At 33.0% G+C, this 24,908-nt stretch overlaps 6 protein-coding genes and 1 long non-coding RNA gene across 9 annotated transcripts; 4 read left to right on the forward strand and 3 right to left on the reverse strand.

The window, feature by feature from the left end:
* Positions 1-521: 521 nt before the first annotated feature.
* On the reverse strand, positions 522-2,956 carry LOC103859638 (protein LURP-one-related 12). The gene is made up of 2 exons (XM_009137208.3): positions 2,626-2,956; positions 522-1,654 (listed from the first exon to the last, which is right to left on the reverse strand). The coding sequence occupies exons 1-2, from the start codon at positions 2,869-2,871 to the stop codon at positions 1,259-1,261; spliced, it is 642 nt and encodes a 213-aa protein (XP_009135456.1). The 5' UTR covers positions 2,872-2,956; the 3' UTR covers positions 522-1,258.
* Positions 2,957-5,610: 2,654 nt separating this feature from the next.
* On the forward strand, positions 5,611-10,392 carry LOC103859639 (phosphatidylcholine:diacylglycerol cholinephosphotransferase 1). Of its 3 annotated transcripts, none has more exons than XM_018658110.2 (4): positions 5,611-5,745; positions 5,929-6,268; positions 8,649-8,786; positions 9,893-10,314. In XM_018658110.2, exons 2-4 carry the CDS (start codon positions 5,969-5,971, stop codon positions 10,220-10,222), a joined length of 768 nt encoding a protein of 255 aa, XP_018513626.1. In that variant the 5' UTR covers positions 5,611-5,745; positions 5,929-5,968; the 3' UTR covers positions 10,223-10,314. The 3 variants fall into 3 exon arrangements, with proteins under 3 accessions (XP_018513626.1, XP_018513625.1, XP_009135457.1); XM_018658109.2 differs by having other exon boundaries at positions 5,668-5,814; XM_009137209.3 differs by having other exon boundaries at positions 5,698-6,268; positions 9,893-10,392.
* Positions 8,469-9,893, reverse strand: LOC117132559. Its single transcript, XR_004456186.1, has 2 exons — positions 9,089-9,893; positions 8,469-8,819 (listed from the first exon to the last, which is right to left on the reverse strand). It is a non-coding gene; the product is annotated as an uncharacterized LOC117132559 (long non-coding RNA).
* Positions 10,393-10,966: 574 nt separating the features above from the next.
* Positions 10,967-12,838, reverse strand: LOC103859641. Its single transcript, XM_009137210.2, has 8 exons — positions 12,626-12,838; positions 12,414-12,525; positions 12,239-12,323; positions 12,090-12,168; positions 11,714-11,827; positions 11,513-11,625; positions 11,323-11,433; positions 10,967-11,227 (listed from the first exon to the last, which is right to left on the reverse strand). Exons 1-8 carry the CDS (start codon positions 12,696-12,698, stop codon positions 11,105-11,107), a joined length of 810 nt encoding a protein of 269 aa, XP_009135458.1. The 5' UTR covers positions 12,699-12,838; the 3' UTR covers positions 10,967-11,104.
* Positions 12,829-15,083, forward strand: LOC103859642 (palmitoyl-monogalactosyldiacylglycerol delta-7 desaturase, chloroplastic). Its single transcript, XM_009137211.3, has 5 exons — positions 12,829-13,747; positions 13,817-13,957; positions 14,054-14,194; positions 14,478-14,584; positions 14,672-15,083. Exons 1-5 carry the CDS (start codon positions 13,217-13,219, stop codon positions 14,871-14,873), a joined length of 1,122 nt encoding a protein of 373 aa, XP_009135459.1. The 5' UTR covers positions 12,829-13,216; the 3' UTR covers positions 14,874-15,083.
* Positions 15,084-17,010: 1,927 nt separating this feature from the next.
* Positions 17,011-20,198, forward strand: LOC103859643 (probable lipid desaturase ADS3.2, chloroplastic). The gene is made up of 5 exons (XM_009137212.3): positions 17,011-18,808; positions 18,893-19,033; positions 19,334-19,474; positions 19,687-19,793; positions 19,882-20,198. The coding sequence occupies exons 1-5, from the start codon at positions 18,332-18,334 to the stop codon at positions 20,075-20,077; spliced, it is 1,062 nt and encodes a 353-aa protein (XP_009135460.1). The 5' UTR covers positions 17,011-18,331; the 3' UTR covers positions 20,078-20,198.
* Positions 20,199-21,191: 993 nt separating this feature from the next.
* On the forward strand, positions 21,192-24,638 carry LOC103859644 (probable lipid desaturase ADS3.2, chloroplastic). The gene is made up of 5 exons (XM_009137214.2): positions 21,192-22,665; positions 23,201-23,341; positions 23,590-23,730; positions 24,083-24,189; positions 24,267-24,638. The coding sequence occupies exons 1-5, from the start codon at positions 21,958-21,960 to the stop codon at positions 24,457-24,459; spliced, it is 1,290 nt and encodes a 429-aa protein (XP_009135462.2). The 5' UTR covers positions 21,192-21,957; the 3' UTR covers positions 24,460-24,638.
* The last annotated feature ends 270 nt before the right edge of the window (positions 24,639-24,908 follow it).

A 24,908-nucleotide genomic window follows, 5' to 3' on the forward strand; every position in this document is an offset into this window, starting at 1 on the left:
AACCTGGACATGATTTTATGGACAAAGTTTTGTGAACAAAATTTTGTAGAATCAATTTTGTGTCCAAGGTTCATTTCCAGACATTTCTTCGTAAATTTGTGGACATGATTTTGTATAGGATTTACAGATTTTCCAAGTCATATATTTCTTAGTTTGTTTCTGAATTATACAAGATGCCATGGATGAAAGTTCGTTGGAAGAGTTCTCAATCATATAAAATTTTGTAAATACTGTTTTGTAGATATATATATATATATGTATTTTATATATTATATAGGATTCTAAGGACATAGAGTTTGTGGACACAGTTTATGTGGACATACATATTTCATTTAAACATCTGGACGGAAGAGCATCTCAACGGAAGAACACTAAACCTTTAAATTAAATCTCACGGAAGGAGCCATTTTTAAGGCTCCACTGAAATAGTCATGTGCTTTACACCATTTTTTTTTCACAAATCTGAAGCAAGTCTAAATCCAGTGTTTTCCATACATTACTTCATCAAAAAGAAATCTCGATATGTAAATAAATCAAAGCTTCACTGAGCTTAAATTCATGGAGTTTTCAGTTTGGAAAAATATTAATAGCTAGTCTAATTAGGTTAAAAACAAAGGAACGGCAGAGAAGACTTGGACTTCTTCTCCGTCGGCGGAGGAACGACGGAGAATCAAAAAAGAAACCTTTTGCAGACTGATTCCTAAGATGCATTGGAATTTTTCTTGGCCTTCACCGGAGAAGACTTGGACTTCTTCTTCGCCATTGTTGTTCGTCAAACTGCAGATCCAATTCAGTAAGCTTTTGAGTTCACTTAATCTACGTCCCAGTTGTTGGAAAGAGAGATGAAGAAATTAGAATTTTCTTGGTCTGGAGAAAGTAAAAGTAGATCTGTGTTTTGAATTCTCCTTAAATGAAAACGTGGTTGGATATGTCGAAAATATAAAAATCGTATTAAAAATGATGGAACCATGGTTACTTATGTTTGGTTAGGTGAAGCTTGGTCTGGTCTGAAATGAGGATAAGGAAGTCTTTTGATAAGCATATTGTGTTGGACAAGTGAGAAGTGTCTAAGAAAGTAATTCGAAAGATAGAAAGTGTCTTACAGTGTAAAAAAATCAACATCACATCTCTTTTATTTTTTTAAACATCACATATATATATAGTCAACAAATTTCAAGAGACGGACTATATATTATGTAACGTAGCAACTTTATGTTTTTACACATAATGATACACAAACAACCTCAAATGTCAGAGACTAGTCCTCAACAAAAGGGTGCACCTGTTCATCACCAATCTCAACTGGATCATCACCGTTGATCTGGTCAAGCACAAGGACCAAACCCATCACGAAAGCCCCGTCGAAACCAGGTTTAATCTCGAGAGTGAACACATCTCGTCCAAGCATCACGTTCGTTGACGCGTCCACTTTGCGTTTGATCTCAGCCACAGTTCGCTTATTCGTGTCGTATATGAGGCAGCTACGTTGCGAGAAGTCACCATCTATGGTGTACTCTTCTCCTGTTCCGTCGTAAACCTCTACTTCCATCGTGCACCGTCCGATTATTGACGATCTTCGGACACTGAATATTGGTTTCTGACCGTCTGATCTCTCCCCGAGAAAACCTTCCCATCTTTGGTGCAGAGTTGGTCTCTGTTCATCAAAACATAAAACCAACCAACGAGTTGACTCAGTATCATCTTTTTTTTTTGTTCAACGACTCAGTATCATCTTGAATTAATAATTTGGTATAAAGACTTAGTCCATTTGGAACTCGGCTAAAAACAAACAGTTTATTAGATTGTGTAGCTCAAAAAAATTTCTTCAGATTCTTTTCTAACAACTATTTAAATAAAACTTTAGCCAAATCCTTTTAATCAAAACATCCAAACACAAAAATTCCAAATGTAAGATATTTTCCCCAAATTATCAAGAACAAGAACCATAGCCATCTATATATAAAATATCTTTACCAAACAAAACAATAGCTGCCAAATGATCAATCTACACTCAATTAGATTTGTTCACACATACCATGTGTTTTTATGGACTGCAGCTGATCAGTTTATAATAGATAACAGTCCAAAATGACTATGTTCAATGCTACTTCCGTTCAGTTAAGATAATTTTTTTTATTTTTTCACGCATATTAAAAATAAAAACAAATATATCTTTTTGTAATAATTAAATTTCAAATAAATGTAAACTACTAATAATATATTAATAAAACAAATTAATTAGTTTATTATTAAAAATAAAGATTACATAGAAAACAGATTTTTTGTTTTGTAAAACAATTTTTTTTAACGGAACAGAGAGAGGACATACTATGTCCACATGAACTTGTGATTCCTACCTGGACCAGTCCCAATTCAGTATAATCTTAAATTCTATCGAATTATGTTTGCAAATTTTGATTTACTGATTTTTTTTGTTTTTTTTGGTTCAATTATGTTTCATGAATAAATACTTTTGTTACAGAGCAACAAGCAAACCATTTTGATTTAATGATTTTTTATTTTGTTTTTGTTTTAATTATGTTTCATGAGTAAATAGTAAATACGAGTATCACATGAGAGGATGATGGATCGACTTAATTAATTCCTAGATATAATATGTTTTACCTTTCGTTTAACGGTGAGGAGACACTTTCCGGCGACATCCATGAGAACAAACTCGTCGTTATCTCTTGTGTCGGGTCCGTATGAATCGACCCTAAAGATGATATCGCCGTGACAGTCGTAGGCGGCGAAGCCATCACCAGTGTAGAAAAGAGAGGTTTTGCAGACAGTAAGTGGTTTGTCTTCTTCGTAGATATATGCTTTGTCCACCACAACTCTTTTTTCACCCATCTCTTCAACTAATTCCATTTTCTTTTCTTTGGTGGAAGTTAGATTTTGTAGTTTGATCAACGAATGATTATGATATGGACACTCTTCTCCTCATTGGCAATGCTTATATTTATATTATTATATGGATACATACACGCGTGTGACGCGTATGTATTTTCTTAATGAAGAAATATCTCATCCTTCTAAAGTCTAAATTATTATTGGCCAGAAATAAAGTCATGAGTATAAATAGTTTTAGTAACATGCGATGACTTCAGAAATGTTATTTTAATCGTTTTTGGTTTGTTTTTGTTTAGACGTAAGTTTAACCACTTTTATGTGTTTACACGCCGGTTTTAAATTGCTATGAATGTTCATTACAAATTTGTATATGTGGGTATTTTGAACATTGTTTAAGAGCATCTCCAATGTATTATCCCATTTTTTACTCCAAAATGGTGCAACACCAAAATAGAGTAAGGTTTTATTCCAATGTATTACTCCATTTTCTATTCTAAAAATATATTTCTTAAATAATTTCATTTTTATTTTATTAATAATTGCAAATAAAATCTTATACTTATAAAAATTTACCAATTAACCCCAACTATTTTATGTTTACGATAAATAATTAAAATACAAATTATTTGAATTAAATATTTATTATTAAAAAGTACAAGAAATCGTTTAAAAAGATAACATATATGTGGGTTCAACAATGAGCATTAGAATATTTTTTCCACAAATGATCAACTAATGCATTTCGTAATGAAAAATGAGCTTCTTATTCTTTGATATTCCTAAATCGAGCAAGAAAATTTTGAAATCGGACATTTTCATCTTCTGCAATTTCGATACCCGGAGGTGGAGCTTCTCTTCCAAGTTCAATTGGTGCATCGAGTTCACGCTCATCCATACAAGATCCAAATGTTCGTGCATATATTCAAGCTCAATAAATACAAATAATATCAAAGCGAAATATTGAATCACAAGATCAACAAGCTCTTTCTCAGACTTTTTCGTTTTTGGAAAATATTTCACCAACCTTAGCGGATTCGTAATGGATTTTCCAGATTATTAAATTACTTATTTAATGTTATTTTTATTTTTATTTTAATTATTTATATTTTCTGTTATTTTATGCATTTATTTAAAATTATTAAATAATCCGTTGTGGAATATACTATTTTCATGTTATTGTATCATTTTAAATATTATTTAAATAAGAAATAAAAACATTAAAGATTCAAAGGACCATTTTATAAATAAAAAAAGTTCAATTTCAAAATGGAGTAATGAGTAAGATTACTCCATAAATGGAGTAACCCTAGCCATTACTCCATTTTGGAGTTGAAAATGGAGTGGGGTTGGAGAAGATTTTACTCCATAATGATGTTTGGAGTTGAAAATGGAGTAGGGTTGGAGATGCCCCAATGTTCTTTTTGTCCACAAATGTTTGATGTAACTTCGTAAATATGTCTACCTAAACACTTTACGGTTTAATTAAAGTCTTTTTGTAAATTATTAAACGATGCGAAAATGATGGATTTGGTGGATGGAAATGTAAATCAAAAATTTGTATCATTGTGAGATCTATTTGTACGTTAATAGAGTTTTATTAAAGTTAAGAAACAGTGAATCAAGCAAACACCAACAATGTCCTAATCCTAGCCTCCACAATTAGACAAACACGTCGAATTAGGCGACGATTAGACAAACACGTCTAGTCTAGTTATGTGACATTCAAACATATATATACAAAATCACCATCCCTTGAGTAACATATATATATATTTGAATGATTACAATATACAACCTTTGAGAAATTAATATTTATCTTAAACATTAAATAGTATCTATAAAAATTTGTATTCTTCTACACAGCTGCATTTCCGGTATTCTTTTTACAAATTTTTTATATGCATATTGTTAGGATAAAATTAAGCCGATTATTTACGATACTAGGAAAAAAAGTTTCCAAAGATTTAAATTATTGTTTTATTGATCAAAAAGCAAACATCCAATGCATAAGAGTGAAAAACTTAGTTTTAGATGTTTGTTTGTTGTATAAGTGTGTTACAAAAAAAAAAAAAAGTTTGTTGTATAAGTAGGTTAATAGGTTAGTTTCATCTCTTCGAGTTTTGAGTTTGTATTTATAAAGACAATCGAATATATCTTTTAATATCATAAAAAAATTGTGTATATTCTAGATATTAGAATATATTTATCTACAAGACTTTTTTTATCATTAAACATGAGTTTCCTCTAGTCCAATAGACATTATGAATTCTTCCCGGCTATGAAACTGGCGTTTGGTGTATATTGATTTTAACCAAAATAACATCTCCTGAATTAATTTATGTCCAACATCTATAAATATACGAAACCTACAGTAACTATATGATATTAAAACAGTTAAAACTCTTGGTTATGTTCGAATTCAATTTCTCGAATATTTTGTGCTAAACCGACATGTAACAAACTAAATGTCTTCTTCTCTTTTTTTTTGACAACTACACTATTATGGAGGGACGTGCAATAATTATCTTAAAAACGTGAAACGATGTGCGCCAAAAGGAATCATATAATCCTCAATGACATTATAAACTAGTACTTATTCAACAAAGGAGAAAATCTTTTGATATTCTCCATAATCTTGAATTAAGGTATATATACACATTGTTAATACGCACACCACTAACATGTATTAGTGTGAACAAAACTAGTTATTATACTATGGTAAGGAAACTCTCGTACTCTCTCTATCTTTTTGTGTGTGTTTCTCGTGTAAAATATTATACACTTAAGACGTATAAAAAGAACAACAAGTAAAGCCCAACAAAGACAGATGAGAAAATAGCAAAGACTTGCGTAAACGTCGCTCTCAAACCTCATCTCATACTCATCGTTTTCGTATGAGTTTTTGTAGCCCAAACAATCTTCCTTTCTACAGTTTATAATATAAGAAACAATACTTCCTTCGTAATCTCCGCCTCGTATCTCTTATATAACTCATCTCTCTAAACCTAAAAAATGTTCCTCTCCGTTAAATCTAACGGTCATGTCAACTAATACCGTCGTCCCTCTCCGTCGCAGATCTAACGGATATCACACTAACGGCGTGGCCTTTAACGGAATGGAGAACATTGTCAAGAAAACCGACGACTGCTACACCAACGGCAACGGAGGAGTAGAGAGAAGCAAAGCCTCGTTTCTGACATGGACCATGCGTGACGCTGTCTACGTAGCGAGATACCATTGGATACCGTGTTTCTTTGCGGTCGGAGTTCTGTTCTTTATGGGGGTTGAGTACACGCTCCAGATGGTTCCGGCGAAGTCTGAGCCGTTCGATATTGGGTTTGTGGCCACGCGCTCTCTGAACCGCGTCTTGGCGAGTTCACCGGATCTTAACACCCTTTTAGCGGCTCTAAACACGGTATGTCGTATGAGTTAATTTAGGTTAAAACTATATTTAATGATTTTCTTCAATTCTTCATGCCACACCTAACATTTTGTATTTTTTCTTTGTCATTTAATTCGTAATAATATACTCCCTCCGTTTTTTAATATAAGTCGTTGTAGAGAAATTTTTTTGTTCCAAATTATATGTCGTTTTCGGTTTTCTATGTAAAATTTATTAGTAATTAATGTTGTATGACCAATGGTAATATATCTTTTATTTTTCTATTGGTTGAATTGTGGTTAGGTAAATAATTAATGATGTTTTTGTTTAGAAAATATAAGAAATTAATGGTTTTCTTAATCTACGTGCATAGCTATAAAACGACTTATATAAAAAAACGGAGGGAGTATTGAATTAGTCAAAATAAAATAGGTGGGGTTAGTGATGGATATACATAAATCTCAGATCTTTTCCTTTATTTTGTGTGGTATTAACTATCCAGCTGGAGTTTTGCCGTCCAGGGTATCATGCAACAATATTTAAGAGTTGATTTGAGTTTAGAACTCATTTTTATAAAGATACATGTTTTACAAAAATAAATTTATTTCAAAAATACATTTTCTATGTATTAATTATACTTATTAATTTTTGTTAATTTTAATTTGTGAAAATAGATAATCATAACAATAATGTATTTAGAATCAAAATTTAATATTTTTAATAAGTATAGAAACTCTAAAACATATATATTGTGAAACAAACAGAGTAGGTAGTGGGCAAAAATGTATTTAATGTAATCTCAGCTATCAAAGTAGTTGTATAATTTTATTTTTAACAACTGCCATTTTTTTTGTTTGTTTTCTTTAGGGTTTTTAGTAATTAAACCACTCAACTAAAGATGAATCGTAAAAAAAATCCTCAACTAAAAATCCTGTGAAATAAACCCTCAACTTTAGTTCCGTTAACATATGTTACCCTCCGTCTAAAAAACCGTGACGGAGGGTGACATATGTTAATGGTTTATAAGTTGAGGGTTTATAATGTTAAAAACTTAGTTGAGGGTTTTTTTTACGATTCAAAAATAGTTGAGGGGTTTTATCATTAAAAGTCATTAAAGGGTTTTTAAGTTATTTATTATCCATTGTTTTAGATTGATTTGCAAGCCTTTAAAACTAATGTATATTTTTAATACATTAATCTATTATAAAATTAATTTATACATCTTAAATTAATAATTTTCAACACGATTTACAACTTATTATAACTTCAAAATATTAAATTATTTGATATTTGGCAATAGTGATAAAAAAAATTGTGTGTTTATATCGTCATTTTCAAATATCAAATAATTGAAAGTTTCTAAGTTATATTAAGTCTTACGTAGTGTTAAGGATAATTCATCCATGAAGTCAATCTTTCTATTTGGAGTATGACGTACTTTTTCTTATTTTCATGATTTTCGTCATCAAGCTCATATTTTCCTATTTTCCTACATTGTTCTTGATTTATTGTATTACTTTATGTTTCAAATATATTATTGATCAAGAAAATAAAAATATAATGTATTTATTCAGAAATCAATGAGAATAATCATGCATTATTTTGGAGGGGAGAGAAGTATGAGCCGGATGACAGAAATCATGAAAATAGGAAAAAGTGCGTCATACTCAAAATAAAAAGATTGACTTCATGGATGAATTATCTCGACACTACTTAAGACTTAATATAACTTAGAAACTTTCAATTATTTCATATTTGACAATGACGATATAAACACACAAATTTTTTTATATCACTATTTCCAAATATCAAATAATTTAATATTTCAAAATTATAATAAGTTGTAAGTAGTGTTAAAAATTATTAATTTAAGATGTATAAAATAATATACAAATATACTAATGTATTAAAATTTATAAATTAGTTTTAAAGGCTTATAAATCTTAAAACAATGTATAAATGATAATAAATAATTTAATAACATTTAATGACTTTTAATGATAAAACCTCTCAACTAAAGATGAATCGTGAAAAAAACCCTCAACTAAAAATTCAGTGAAATAAATCCTCAACTTATAAACCTTTAACATATGTCACCCTCCGTCACGGTTTTTTAAACGGAGGGTAACATATGTTAACGGAACTAAAGTTGAGAGTTTATTTCACAGGATTTTTAGTTGAGGTTTTTTTTTACGATTCATCTTTAGTTGAGGGGTTTAATTACTAAAAACCCTTTTCTTTATAAAGAAGCAGTACAATAATAGATTAGATTGCTTTTAACTTTAAAGTTTCAACCCAATGAAAAGGGACACATGGTGATGAGTTGGAGACATGATCACATGCAATGCAAAGAGATTGGTTAGATTCGATTTGGTACTTGTAACTATTTAATATTGGTGGATGGTGGGGACAGGTATTCGTAGCGATGCAGACGACGTATATTGTATGGACATGGTTGATGGAAGGAAGACCACGAGCCACTATCTCGGCTTGCTTCATGTTTACTTGTCGCGGCATTCTTGGTTACTCTACTCAGCTCCCTCTACCACAGGTCTCCCACCTCTTTACATAAATATTATTCCCTCTATTTTTTAATGTTACATATTCTACTTTTTTCACATATTTTAATAAAACACATTAAATTTGCATAATTTTTTGTGTTTATCTTTGTTCCATAATTTTAAACCAATAAAAATTCAGTAAGTGCAATTAAGTTTTTTGAAATTTGCAATTAGTAGATAAAACATGTCTTGAAAATGTAAAAAATAAATCTTTTTAAAACAATTTTTTTTCTAGAATATGTAATATTAAGGAAGAGAGGGAGTATATTATACTCTACTCAGCTCCCTCTACCTTACTCTTATAATATACTTATATTGGCATTGTAGTAAATATATTTAATTATGTCAAGTCTTTAGATATTGTTGGACATGTGATTTTCCCTTGGCTCTTTCCATATAGAAAACAGTTGTAACTTTATAGGCCCCAAATATTTTGAACTTTTTATTGTCATTATAACAAAAGACTATATATTATAATTATTTACTCTTAAAATTAATATATAGATATTGTACCAAATCGATGTATTTATGTAGTCCCTATATATTGTTGGACGTGTGATTTCCCCTTGGCCACTACCGTACAGAGGACAGCTGTAATTACAGTCCCCAAATATTCTTTTAATCCGGACATCTAAACTAGTACAAAATTATTGTTTCACAAAACACCTGATTTCTTTAACAAAAGCAAAACAATTTGATTTATGAATGTTCGTTTTATACCTTTTATTTATAGGGTTAAATTATTTATTATATTTCAAAATTTATATTGAAATACTAAATAACACATTGAAAACAGAAAGATGTATATGATAACTCATTCTGAAATGGAAAGAGCAATCTGGTTGTTAGCATAGAGAGGGAGGGTAATTTGCAGTGGATTGTATTTTACTGTTTTGTTTTGCTTTTGTTTGCTACCGACTACCGAGGACCGAACTTTTTTCTATCTATCAAAAAATGTTCCACGGGATCTGATTGACTGGACATAAATCACATTGTCTCACTCATCTGCGTTCTACAGTTCTAGTTTTTTTTAAAGACTACTTTCTTATGTTCAAGGATACAATGATTGAAGGTAATTATTTGACTCTTTTTACAGGATTTTTTAGGATCAGGAGTTGATTTTCCGGTGGGAAACGTCTCATTCTTCCTCTTCTATTCTGGCCACGTAGCCGGTTCAATGATCGCATCCTTGGACATGAGGAGAATGCAGAGGTTGAGACTAGCGATGCTTTTTGACATCCTCAACATATTACAATCGATCAGACTGCTCGGGACGAGAGGACACTACACGATCGATCTTGCGGTCGGAGTTGGCGCTGGGATTCTCTTTGACTCATTGGCCGGGAAGTACGAAGAGATGATGAGCAAGAGACACAATTTAGCCAATGGTTTTAGTTTGATTTCTAAAGACTCGCTAGTCAATTAATCTTTTGTTTTTATTTTAAATGATTAGTTGAACTTGAACATATTTGATTTAGTTAAAGTCCAATGAATTACATTTTTTTCTTTCAACTTTAATTGAATAGGGTTTCATTAGTTTACTTGAACCTAATTAAATGTGTACGTTATTGTGAAATAAAGAAGTTTGTTGTGGCCTTCCTACAACTATTTCATTCAACTCAATGTTAGCAGTTGCATGTGAGTCCATCCGAAATTCATAGGCTCTACAACTTAGTAAAAACATTGCCATATAAATTTGATAAAAAATTATAACTAAAACAGATAAATCACAATAATATCATTTTATTCGACTGAATGGTGTTTTATAACATTCTACTGATATAAGTATAAAAGTATTCAAATTGAAAAACCATTCGACCATATTGGTATTGCGTAAACTGCCAATATGCAAAATCTAATGATACAAAAAATCCGGCATTAAATTATTAATGTACTTCCTTCACCATTTTTGGTGCAACATGTGTTTTGTTTTCCAAGAGTAGGTCAAGATGGTTTTCGTGTAAGTTAACGAGACAGGTACACCAATCCATGATCATCATTAAGAGTAGTTTGGTCCAGGGGAAAGCAACAGATCATAATCTATTTACTTTGTCTTTTTGTTGAGAAAATTCTCCAATATAATAATGTACTTAGCCTTTAAATATGTTAGTTCAACTAAATATATGCATCAACATGATTTACTAGTATTCGGTGGCTAAGAAGAGTAAGATAATTTAAGTGTAAAGCTCTTATATAACTAAGTAAAAATCAAGGGACACTTAAAATATTCAGTTACCACATGTATACATATTCAAATACTGATTTTAACATATCTGTGTTTATATATTTACATGAATAAAAATTGGTTCTATTCATCAGAATCAGATAACTCGAGGGGGCAAGAACCATCATCAACATTAGCCAACGGGTTGAAATGTTCTGAATTTGTATCCATGCACCCAGGAACAAGATCTAGATTGCATCTATCTCCCTGAAAGTCATTCATAAGTTAAGAAAAAACGTAATATGTTAAAAAGTATAATCCCACAAACGATTTGTAGTCTATAGAGTTGGTGAGACACATACTCCTTCGACCGTCAAGTTGGCAATCATTGTGCACCGTGTCGCAACAATGTTGGAGTCAGGAAATATTGCTCTCTCACAGGCTCCATCTTGATTCAACTCATTCGCTAGACCCTTTGTGCACCGATTGATAAAAAATAACATTGGTAAAATATAAATAATATGACTTGAATAAAACAAACTCGATATATACCTCATTGAAGAACTCAATAGGTTTGTTTTGCCATCTCTTAGGGACTTGGAACTGAAGTCTGTATGGACCGTCCCAATCGACACCATTGGTGAACGAGAATATCAAATTCACAGCTAAAATCGATTGATAGATCACACAAATGTCAATTGTACTACTTTATCAATTAATAATGCTTTTATGTTGATTCTTGTAAAAACGGACCGTGCTTAGGAATGCAAATCTGCATAGTATAAATGGGAGAATCAGCTTTGCCTCTATCTTTTTTAAGCATTGCTCTTGGTTCCCCACCACACATGATTGGTTGGTTAAAACCTCCTGCATCATTGGTAATCAATTGAATCATTTAATTTCCTTTTTATTATTCCACAAGACTAGTCTATGTAACGCCCCACTAGTTTAATTTGACAAGAAGTTACTCACTAGTCATAGTTTGATGTAAAATTAGTGGACTAAAATTAGTAGTACTATAACAATTAGTTTGCTAAACAAATTTATACCAAAACGGTCACTTAACCGTCTCAACTCATTGGGAAATATTCTGAATACAAGTTAATTAGATGTTGTATTAGAAACTCACCGTTAAAAGCAACCCCATAGTCCTCGTTAGGAGTGAGTTCAGTTGCAGCTGGATTATAGAAAAGTTTCAACTTTTCACCCTAATTCAAGAAAGTTTCATATGTTAAGAGAGTCTTAGCTTTAATCTTAGCAATGGATAGAGAAACTTACTGCGGTTGGAGGAAGACCGTTCATGGTTTTCCAGTACACTGGAGCTTTCCCCATCTCAAACATTGCCCATGAAGGAAGCTTATATCTACGTAATTAATCAACCATGAACTATTTTGATTTATACTAATATAGTTATATAGACTAAAAGTAACAAGACGAGCAAAAAAGGCCATACTCTTTGATCTCTTCGAGGGGTGCAAGAGTCGTGGCAACAGCTTTAATTACTTGGAGATCAAGCTTCCTCGTTGGATATCTCCTTTGTAGTGGACTAATCGTTGAACTGTACACTATATATATTATTAAAAAAACATCAATTTTCTTGATGCTAGAGCATATTATATAGATTAACATCAGATAATCACATATGTTGAGTGTAAAAGAACTTACAAAGACTGCTTTTAGAGGATAAAGGCTTCAAAGGAGAGGCGAAAATAGCGGCGGTGTTAGCGGCTGCAGCCATGGGAAACCGATCTGATGAGAAGCTCTTGTGGATGGTAGAAGGAAGAATAGTTGTTATATGGTTCTAAGATAAGGATGCTTCGGCACCACAAATACAAATATCTATTAAGATTTTTTCTCACCAGATGAAAACAAAAACTTGCATCTCTCACATAGAAAAATCTTATTTGAATTGTTGGAACATTTCCCTCTCTTACTATGGGCCGAAACATAATAGGATAACCAACCTAAGCCCAACCCGGAAAAGTAATCACACAAACAATTGTATTGGGGCGATTTGTAAGTTTCTGATAAAGACAAGGGCTGATGAGTAAACAAAATTTGAAGAGGAACCACATTGATGAGATCTTGCACGTGTCTCTGTCATTACATTACTACACTACTTGTGTACATACGAAAAGACAGACCCTGTCTTATATACGCACACGGCACACACATACATATATATATATATATATATATACGCGAACGTAGGGTTTAGTCTCTTCTCTTCTTCTTCTCTTGGCTATCACGTCAACAATGGCTTCTCTTTTGACTTCTCCTTTAACAAAGCCCAAGCCTTTCTGCCTTTCTTCATCTACACGAATACTAACAACATCACCGTCCTTAAACTTCACCAGAGTCTCATTCACCCACAGCCAAAAGCTCGCTCCTTTCAAGCTCCCGAGTCTCCTCTCCGCATTCTCCGAAAAGAGTCAGAAACGAGATGTCACCGCATCAGCAGCGGATAGGGAGTCGGGAGATTACAGAAGGATAATGCTGTCCGATGTGATGGTGAAGAAGAAGAAGGATGAGAACCCTTGGTGGGAAAGAGAATGGTCACCGATGGACTTTGGAGCTGTTGCTGTGGTGTTGTCAATGCATGTGCTTAGCTTGTTGGCTCCGTTTCATTTCAACTGGAGAGCTGTTTGGGTTGCTTTTGGGCTTTATGTCGTTACTGGGCTTCTGGGTGTTACTCTATCTTTCCATAGGAATCTCTCTCATAAAAGCTTCAAGCTTCCTAAATGGCTTGAGTACTTGTTTGCTTATTTTGGAGCTCAAGCTCTTCAGGTGAGTTGGTGAATTCGAACTACTGTATGTAGTTTGGTCTCTATATGATGTTGTGTTGTTTTTGTTCAGGGGAACCCTATTGATTGGGTGAGTACACATAGGTACCATCATCAGTTCTGTGATTCAGACAGAGATCCTCATAGTCCGCTTGATGGGTTTTGGTTTAGTCACATGAATTGGATGTTTGATGCCAATACTATCACGCAAAGGGTAAGTACTTTTTTTTTTTTTACTTTTGTCATTATCTGAGAACGTGGTCTTGTTGTTTATCACTGATCTAGTGTTGTGTGTTTTTGATGTTTCAAGGTTGGTGAGCGGAATAATGTTGGAGATTTAGAGAAGCAGCCTTTCTATCAGTTCCTTAGATCTACTTACATTTGGCATCCCTTGGCTCTAGCTGTTGCTCTATACGCATTGGGAGGCTTCCCTTTCGTTGTTTGGGGAATGGTATGTTCATTTTGAGTCTATCACTGTTAAAGTTTGTGTGTGGTTATCAATTTGCTTGTCTCTTAGTGGAACTTAGATGATTTGATCTTTGGCCATGCAAGTTGTGTTAGTTAGACAAAGACAGAACCGTAAGTAAATGTGTTATGTTTCTTGTACGAAAGGTCTCTCTAGCTCATGCTTTTCTCGTCAATGTGTAATAACTAATAACTTAAGAAGTGAAACTACATTCTTGTCCCCTACGTTTCTAATCTTTATTAATTGTTTTTCTTTTGGGGGATTGTAGGGTGTAAGAATAGTATGGGTGTATCATATAACTTGGCTAGTGAACTCAGCTTGTCATGTATGGGGGGAACAAGCATGGAACACTGGAGATTTGTCTAAGAACAACTGGTACAACTTATCATCCGTCACCTCCTTAATAAACTCAATTGTTTGTAAGGTTTATATATAACTCTATTCTGAGTTATGCTGTTTCAGGATGGTAGCAGCTCTTGCGTTTGGAGAAGGATGGCACAACAATCACCACGCTTTCGAGTTCTCGGCTCGACATGGCCTAGAATGGTGGCAACTTGATATGACTTGGTATGTGGTTAGATTCCTCCAAGCTATTGGTTTAGCAACCGATGTTAAGCTGCCTTCAGAAGCTCAGAAACAACGAATGACATTGACCAACGACTAATCGTATAACTATGTGTGGTTATGACCAGAATCAAACTATACAATTGGCGCTATGAAAGTTAAAAAAGGTTTTGTGCTTTTTTGTGTGTTTACATAAAGGTATATATGTCTGTGCAAGAGACTGTATGTGACAAACTGATTATGAATTTTAAACTACTATAGTTACATTCAATAAAAAAGGATAATAATAGATTGAAAATCACGTTCTATTTGGCCAAGGTCCCTTCTTTCTATTCTACTCACTTGATTCCTTGCCTTCCACGCTATGTTGTCAATAGCTAAGGTAAGGTCTTCCAACTTCAACATCTCCATTTCATCTAGTTCTTTAACCCATTTAAACGGCTACTTAACTGAAATGGCTCCCTCCCTTTCCTACATCTGAACTTGTCTTAGAGGAAAAAAACAACCCTAATCGATTTTTTTTTTTAAATAATAACCCTAACGATGTCCTATATATTCCCTTCGTATAAACGTAACCTAGATTTCCCTTTTACTAAAAGATTAAGTATTCCCCGCAAAAGTTAACATTCTCCACGGAGGATAAACCGTGAGAAAACGAATTAAAACGGGGGAAAGAAATGGAACTATTGGGATGTGATGGAGTAATATGGATCTTCGGTGCTCAGGGGTTGAGCACTTGAGCTCAGACTCATAGATGGAACTGGGATTACATTGTTGTATCACCGGAGTCTATCAGTATAACACAGGACTTTCACACTGCCTAAATAGCTAGAGTGTCTATTTGCTTGATGTGCCACACTTCCTTCAGTTTGAAGTAAAACAATAAATTATCACATGTGTTGATCTGGAAATTATTTAAATCTACGTTTACCCGTAAAATGACACATTCTTTAGGCGGATGAGCTCGTTTTCAAAATTGACATTTGGGGTGCAAGGGCTGAAGGACTCATGCGGTACGGTTTCTATTTTAAGATTAAGAAAACTTATTTAGTAGATAAGAAAGTTTTCATTTAAAAGAAAGAATATCGAGTTTTTGAGGCTGTATAAATATAGGTCTAAGGAGTTGTAAATTATTCATTTATACAGTCAATATACAACTCGTAAAACGGGTATTTGATTCAGTTGAGTTTCTCTCTAAGTATTTTTCGTTTTCTTCGAGTTTACTTCGCGTTTGTTCACAAAAACATGTAGTAACCATTAATGTAACACTAGTGATGTCTGACCATAGCGGGTGATTTAATTAATCATTGTTTCCATCACCAATGCAGTGGTACAGCTCGTGGTTCTCATTAATTACTCTTCACATATTTTGGTTTGATTACTTCCTCCGAATTGTCACTGCTTCTGTCCTCTAAAAGGTGATAAGTATTGTTATTAAATTTAAGAAAACTGGATTACATCGTTGCGATCATCAGAAATATATATATGGACATCTGGCCATGAGTCATGGATCCTGTAGATTTACTTTCAGTTCTGTATTATTCTACGTAAGTGTAAGTGTAACTCGCAGAGTGTGAATGGATAGTTAGTTAGTTGGATTCTCTTTCGATTACATATAGATATTTTACATTTTAGAAGTCTTTCAGCAATGCTGTTTGGAGGTACGTAGCACCCTCTCTCGCCTCCATTATTTGCGTACTTCTTATAGCTCGTGAAGTTGTGAACACTTGTACTTGTACCTTAATTTGTTCGTTGAATGCCAAAACGTAAAACTCACCAACCTAAAAATTCACCAACCTACAGTGCCGTGCCTAGGTGAGGGGCCTAAGGCGAAAATATTTTTTTTCCCCAGAATTTAGTAGTAATAAACTTTGTATCACATAAAATTCTCAAAATCATATATTTATAAATATATATGAAGAACCAAACATAAATTTCTTAAAAATTATATAAGCTATTCAGTTCTAAACAAAAAGTAAGAACATATATACCAATATTCAAAATTATGTAAGGCGATTTGTAATATTTATTTAAATATATGTTGATTTAGATAGGCTAAAAGACAACTTAAAATGTATTATTACAAGATTGCAAATAAAATTACATGAGCTAAAAAAATTCTGATACAAAAATTAAAAAAAATGAAGACAAAATAACGCAAAAATATTTTAGGAATACATATGAAAGTTTTTTTGGCCAACTTATAGCATAATATGAAATATATATCTAGACATGTGTAAATAAATTTATAGCAACAAAAATGTTGCATATATCAAAGCTAATAGAAAATTTTTATCTATAAAATTATAAAAAAGTTGAATGAAATATTAACCAAAATATAGTACTATAGGATGTAAGTTGGGGACCTAAAGCAATTGCTTATAACATAATGAGCACGGCTCTGCGGCTCTGCCAACTTAAAACCAAATCTTGTACTAGGTTAGTGGAACGTGTCACCACAAGTCACAGTGTCACACAACCAGTCTTTCTTACTTTTCGTCATTTCCTGCAAATGGCAACCACAGGACAAATAATTGGAGATTAATGAATAAAATTTAAAAACTTGCAAAAGTTTTTTTTTCCTTTAAGTTGCAAAAGTTATATGATCATTCTTTTGTATGGCAAAGGGATGCGTTACGTTTCTAGAGGAATGAGTAAAATGTTTTCCATAATTTTCACAGGGTATAATTTACTCTAATTTCTGCGCAATACGAACTTTAGTTTTCTTAAGATAAAAAAGCAGTTGGTGGAAACGGGAAAGAAAAAGCAAAGCATCCATAATTTCATTAATCAGCTAAACCGAAAAGAGAGGTATCTAATATTTTTGAGGAAATTTTAATTTTACCTTAAATTTGATATCACTTTTCATATTTACTTTTAAATGATAACCATTCTCATAAATATTTCAATTCATTATGAAAAAATAAATAAAATAATAATCTTTCTAAATCATTTAAAAATTATTTATAGAAATTTATAAATCCAACCCTACTCACTAAATACTGAACCCTAATTACAATAATCACTACTCTAAATCCAAATGCTATTGTACTAATGATAGAGTATATTTTTGAAAATTGATAGCCAACTAAGTGTATTTCAAGCAGTTTTTCTATATTCTTCTGTTTCTAAATATATTTCAGAATATATTTTTGTTTCGAAAAGGTTAGATATTTTTATTTTAGGTATCTTTATTGCTATCTTTTTCATTTACTCTTATAATATTATTATTTAAAATAAAACTTAGATAATATAAATAAAACAAGTTTATAATAGATATTTCTATAAATTTCTTAATATATATGAAATATTAAAATATATATCATTTATTTAGAAATGAAAACATCATAATTGTATATGCTGCCAATTTTTTTCTGTCCAACAAAATAATGCCGATAATTGTTCAAAAGGAAGACAGTTTTATTTATTTCGTTCTCTAGACAATATAACTCACTACATCTTAGATACCATTTTAGTCATGTGTATATATATATATATAGTAGCAGATTGGGTACGCATGTAAAAGCAACAACTTCAAAAAACCTATACTAAGGAACAATGGTGTCTCTATGTACAACACTCAAACCGCTTTCTCCTTTTTCACCATTTGTTAAACAAGGTAACCTTAACTATACTAGTGCCTTGTTGACTTATCGAACATCCAACTCTGCAAACTCATTTTTGCCCAAACGAGGAGGAACCGTAGCTGTTCATGATGCACCGGACCAGGTCGAGAGCTCCTGCAGAATACCCTTGACGGAGGTTGTGGCCGTGAGAAAGAAGAGTGCATTTTGGGAAAGGAGTTGGAGTTCTAGGGACGTGAGAAATGTAGTCGTATTGGGTGGTGTCCATTTGCTGAGCCTCTTCGCTCCATTGTACTTCAGTTGGGCGGCTTTTAGGCTTTTTGTTTGCCTCCATCTCACCATTGGGATGTGCATCGCCTTGTGTTATCATAGGAATCTTTCTCACCGAAGTTTCGATCTACCAAAATGGCTCGAGTTTATCTTCGCTTATGGTGGCATTCTTGCTTTTCAGGTAACCTTTATATACTCAAAGATGATTCTTTGATATGAGAACTACAATATATCTTCAGTCGTAACTTGTAAATTGTGTATGCAGGGAGACCCAATAGAGTGGGTGAGCAACCATCGGTACCATCATAAACATTGTGATACACAACGTGACCCACACAGCCCTACACAAGGGTTTTGGTTTGGTCACTTCACTTGGTTATTTGATTCCGGTTCTATCCTCAAAAAGGTGCATTAAAATGATTAATTGTTAAAAAGTGCCCAACTAATTGTTTGATAGCCTCTTAATTCTAACTGAACGAACTCAGAGATTCAAACTTGATAGTATGGGGAGATTTGAACATGCATGATTAATGTAGCCGTGGACTAATATGGTGGCTCTAGTAGAACTTGCTGCTCCGCAAATCTATCTATATTTTCTCTTGATTGCCACATTATAATCTGGTCTTAGCCCTGATAGGAATGGTCCTTTATGGGTGAGACCGACTTATAACCCTGACTATATCATTGGATGCATGCTATCATGCAGTGTGGTGGAGAGGAGAATGTAAATGACCTTGTGAGGGAGCCCTTCTATCGGTTTCTTCAGCGAACCTTACCTTTGCATCTGATAGCTTATGGCTTTCTCCTCTATATTTGTGGAGGGATGCCCTACCTCGTCTGGGGAATTGTAAGCATACATAACACTACTATTAATTTCACCTACGATACAATATATATTTTGTACAATGATGTAATAACTTGACTAGTATTAGTGTCAAATTAACTTAGACAGCTGAGAGCCTGAAACTGTCATAACAGGATAGTTTCAAATCGATGTTTCAAATAAAAAAAATCTAAAGGAACAAATGAATTGAAACTAAGTGAGAATTGACAATGCAGGGTGTGGCAACTGTAGTTCGACTCCACGGGACTCTTCTGGTGAACTCAGTTTGCCATACATGGGGAACACGAGCTTGGAACACACCTGACGTCTCCAAAAACAATTGGTACTACTGTCTATATATATATATATATATATGTATAATCAATCTATGTAATTTCACCAAATAATAAGATAAATTCGTGGTGAATAAGGTGGGCAGCGATTATAACAATTGGAGAGGGATGGCATAACAACCATCATGCGTTTGAGTTCTCGGCCAGGGTGGGACTCGAGTGGTGGCAGCTTGACGTTACTTGGTGTCTCATTTGTTTTCTCGAGGCTATTGGTTTGGCCACTAATGTAAAGTCACCTACTGAAGCTCAAAAGAAGATAATGTCCTTGGTCTGATTATCCTTAAGTTCTTACATAAATTATCTTCTTAACTTGTAATATTCTATCAAACTTTGTAACCATGATGTACCGTCAATTTATTCATCATCAATTAAAATTATAAAGTCATAAATCTTAACATGGTCTCAAAGTTTATTTTCAACCAAGTATACATAATAACGTGATTAGTACTCCAATCAATTATGTTATTTGATTATGTATAAATTATAATCGACGTAAACAGGTTTTGTATCACTCAAATTATATAGAATGATTTTGAATGGATAGTTGGATTATCTTTTGATTAGCCGCTCTCCCTCCCACATATTTGCCAACTACCTATTGGCGCTTAGTGTCATTAAATGCAAAACCTCAAATCCCAATCAGTTAGTTCGTTCGATACTCCAATTTATTAAAATGGAAAACCTTAAATCTTAAACAAGGACGGCTCTCTCAAGATCTTAACAATTGTGGATCACGCAAATTTTATCCATTTATCTTATTTTATCGTGATTTTTAGTTACAAAATATTCTTTGTTCCACTGATTAATAACACACTAGTGGAACAAAGAATAATGTTTTGAGATATATTAACTCGCTAGATTTCTCCAAGCTGGCTCTTGGCCACAAATTGATGAATGGATGTTAGATCTTATTATATATGCATGGTCAAGTGGGAAAGAACGTTAGGGCATATTTTACCTTAATGCTCACGTGGTAGTCAAAAAAATGTTAACCGTCTCTTAACTTTTAATTAAACGGCTCTTAAATATCTTATTCAACAACAAAAAAAAAAGTTAAAAAGCGGTTTCTTAGATTCCGCTAAGAACTCCACCCTAAAAACCCTTCATTAATCATGCTTAGAAAGATGACCTATCTAAAATAAATCCAATACTATTTGTGGTTTGGGTCTACGGAAACTTTGTTATCAAGCACACGTTACTAAACTGATATAGAAAAAATTTATCTTCAATCCTATTAAGTTTTTTAAAATTATTTAGCAATTTGATGAAACCTAGAGATTTTGATGCAGGCCAGGCATCTACTATGGGCGTTTTATACAACATGAGTTACAGAGATTAAGTGTTCATCAAGTTTATATTTTATTTAATCATTAAGTGTTCACCATGTTTTCGCTTATCAATATACTTAGACAATGTATAATGGTTTCAACACCCATTTCATTTTCAACACTTTTTTTTCTCTTTTTATAATTTCACATCATTTTCTCTCTCTTGCACTTAATTTATTCAACACTCACTTCATTTTTAACTTCTACAATGATTTGTTTTAAAAATTTCAACACCCTACTCCACTATTTTTAATTTATATATTTATCTTTCACAATATAATAACTATATATTAATAATTTGATTATAATTAACTTGAAACATAATTTGTTAGAATTTTGGTAGTTAAACAAAAAAATAGAAAAATTATGGGTGTTAAAAAATTTATTATTGGGATTTATTTAACAAAAAAAAAGAGGTTTAAAATAAGAAAATAGTTGATTATAATGAAAAATAAATATTTTGTATCCAAATGAAATAAGAGTAGTCTCTATTTATAGATCATAAAAAATCATGAATTTTGATATAATTTTTATTCTTTAAAAAAGTTTTATTATATGATAAATGACTTGGAATTATTAGGTAGAATATAAATAAAATAAAAAACTACACAACCAATAAAAACACAGCATGAGTGACCAACATTTTTATCCAACCAATTTTTGTCACGTGGCTGTGTTGGTCCACATAAATTTGTTTCAAACATGTTGAAACTTTACAACCATATTGAATCCACCTAGCTAAGTTACAACATTTCAACAATATCATTGCAAGGAATTCAACAATATAAATCAAGTTTCAACACTCTCATTGTGAGTGGTCACGCTGATGGCAATACATTTGTTATATAGTTATCCAGCCCTTTCATTTCATCCCTCAACCTACAACTATCCCATTTCCTTTTATACCATTCATTTTAATTCTTTTTATTACATACATTCAAATTACGTAGCAGTTACAGCCATGCGTGTATATATAGTATCACACTGGTATGCATCTAAAGGCATCAATTTGAACAATCCTAAACCTTATATGGCGTCTCTATCTACAACTCTGAAACCGCTAGCTTCCTTTTCACCATTTGTTAAACAACGTAACCCCAACAGTAATAGTAATGCCTTGTTCACTTATCACACACCCAACTCCACAAACTACATGTTGTCCAAACGAGGAGGGTCCGTGGCTCACAAGAAACTCACGTTCGTGGCTGTTCATGATGCACCAGATCAGGTCGAGAGCTTTTCTAGAATACCCTTTTCGGAGGTCGTGGTAGCGAGAGAGAAGAAGCCATTTTGGAAAAGAAGTTGGAAGCTTGGAGAAGTGTTCAAATTATCCCGATACGTTGTGGTGCATTTGCTGAGCCTCTGGGCTCCATTTCACTTCAGTTGGGCGGCGTTTCGGCTTTTCTTTTGGCTCGTTATCATCAAGGGAATCTGCATCACATTGTCTTATCATAGGAATCTTTCGCACCGAAGTTTCGATCTACCGAAATGGCTTGAGTATCTCTTTGCATATGGAGGTGTTCTGGCTTTTCAGGTTTGACTCTTTACTTTTATAACTCTCATATGATTGATAGATCCTGAAGATGATTTATTTCTTTTTTGGAATAAAATGTTAAATTTGATTCAAAAGAAAATAGAACTTGTTTTCTTATCAAAAAAAAAAAAAAATAGAACTTGTTTACAGCATGAGCTACTTTGTTTATGACTTGGTTTCTAACAATGAAACTCTTTTAAAATATTTCACTATGTTCCTACATCCCCAATCCAGCTTTGGTAACCGTTCACCATCCTTTTATCTTGCTTTAGAATCATTATTCTGTTCTTATCAGCTGTCTGTCAATTGACCGAAAGAGTACATGTGCTGACCGAAGATGATTTATTTCTCATAACTCTTTAGCTTTCAAAATAGACTCTTAAACGAAAGTCACACACGTTGTAAGAAAAACATTTTACATTCATTAAAAAAGAAGAAGATTAATTAGTGTTTAGTATGAGTTATATATGAACGTTATATTAATTAGGAGAAATATTCATCTTTGATTCGTAAGTTGTAAATCGTGGATATACAGGGAGACCCGATAGAGTGGGTGAGCAACCATCGGTACCATCATAAGTATTGTGAGACACAACGTGACCCACACAGCCCTATACAAGGGTTTTGGTATAGTCACGTGACTTGGATATTTGATACCGGTTCTATCCTCAAAAAGGTATACTAAAACACCAATTGTATGTCAAACACTCAATTACTCTCTTGTTAGTCATGATAAGATGTTCACTACGTAATTCTATAATGACCAATATCATATAAACAAAGTTAATATTGTCGTAGAAATTAAAAAAAATGTATGCATGCTTAAATTTAAATGATATAGGCCAGAGCCGCATTTGACATATCTAATCCGGTATTGCTATGATCTAACACTGATTAAATCATTGGATGCATGCATGCACGCAGTGTGGTGGATATGAGAATGTAAGTGACCTATTGAGGCAGCCCTTCTATAGGTTCCTTCAGCGAACCTTCGGTTTGCATCAAATAGCTTTTGGCCTTCTCCTCTATTTCTGTGGAGGCATGCCCTTCCTCGCATGGGGACTTGTAAGGATACATACCACTAGCTCCTTTTTTTAATTTCACGATTATAATTGTTAATTTTAATGATACAACAATTTGAGTATCGTCAAATTAAATTGATTTAGACACATTAATTAGACGGTCCTAAAGGGACTATGGCGTGTCAAATTACGGACCTCAACAGACATTTCAGACGAAAATCACATAACAAAATTTTAATACCGAAAAAAATAAAACATACTACATATGAAGGTAACAGTGAAACCTAAATATGTATCCAAGGGGTTTTTTTTTTAATAATTTAGGGTCTCTTATGTAGAATTTTGCTCACATTTGACAAAAAAAAGGTGAAATTCTAAGAGAATGGCAATGACAGGGTGTGGCAACCGTGGTTCGATCCCACACAACTTTTCTGGTGAATTCAGTTTGCCATATATGGGGAACGCGAGCTTGGAATACACCTGACTTCTCCAAAAACAACTGGTACTACTGTCTACATATATGGGATAATCTCCGTTTGTGAAAATAATAAACATTATAATAATTTGGTGATGAACCAGGTGGGTAGCGATTATAACATTCGGCGAAGGATGGCATAACAATCATCATGCGTTCGAGTTCTCGGCTAGGCATGGACTTGAGTGGTGGCAACTCGACGTTACTTGGTATCTCATTAGGTTTCTTAAAGCTATTGGTTTGGCCACTAACGTTAAGTTACCTACCGAAGCTCAGAAGAGAATGGCTCGTAATTAGTTCCTTCCTATTTACAGCATTATATAAGTTACAAGTACTGTGTATGCAAAAGTCAACGAAAATCATGACTTGGGATTCAGTTCCCCAAGTCCTAACGGTTACGTAAGTAAGATAACTATTTAAGTGTGAGTGCTGTCTTAATAAAGAACACGACTTTCTTATGAATGGCTTTCTCATTACAAACTAGTCGTTTTCCTTTTGACTTTTCTTTTGCAGTAAGTTGCACAAGTTTGCATCTCCAACTCTACGAATCCCTAATGCTTTTTTCAGTTCAAAGATCTCTGTCATTGTTGTGCCGACAAATACACTAGGACTTTCTTAACATTAATACCATACCTGAATCGGTTAATCAATCTTTATTTACAAAGCTTGAAATCTAGATAAATAGACTGTTTGGGAAGGAAACTTTTGTGATGATATAAATAATCTCAAAAGGAACGATTTTACAA

Source organism: Brassica rapa, chromosome A03 (assembly GCF_000309985.2).
Source record: "Brassica rapa cultivar Chiifu-401-42 chromosome A03, CAAS_Brap_v3.01, whole genome shotgun sequence".
In the NCBI taxonomy this organism is placed as follows: domain Eukaryota; kingdom Viridiplantae; phylum Streptophyta; class Magnoliopsida; order Brassicales; family Brassicaceae; genus Brassica; species Brassica rapa.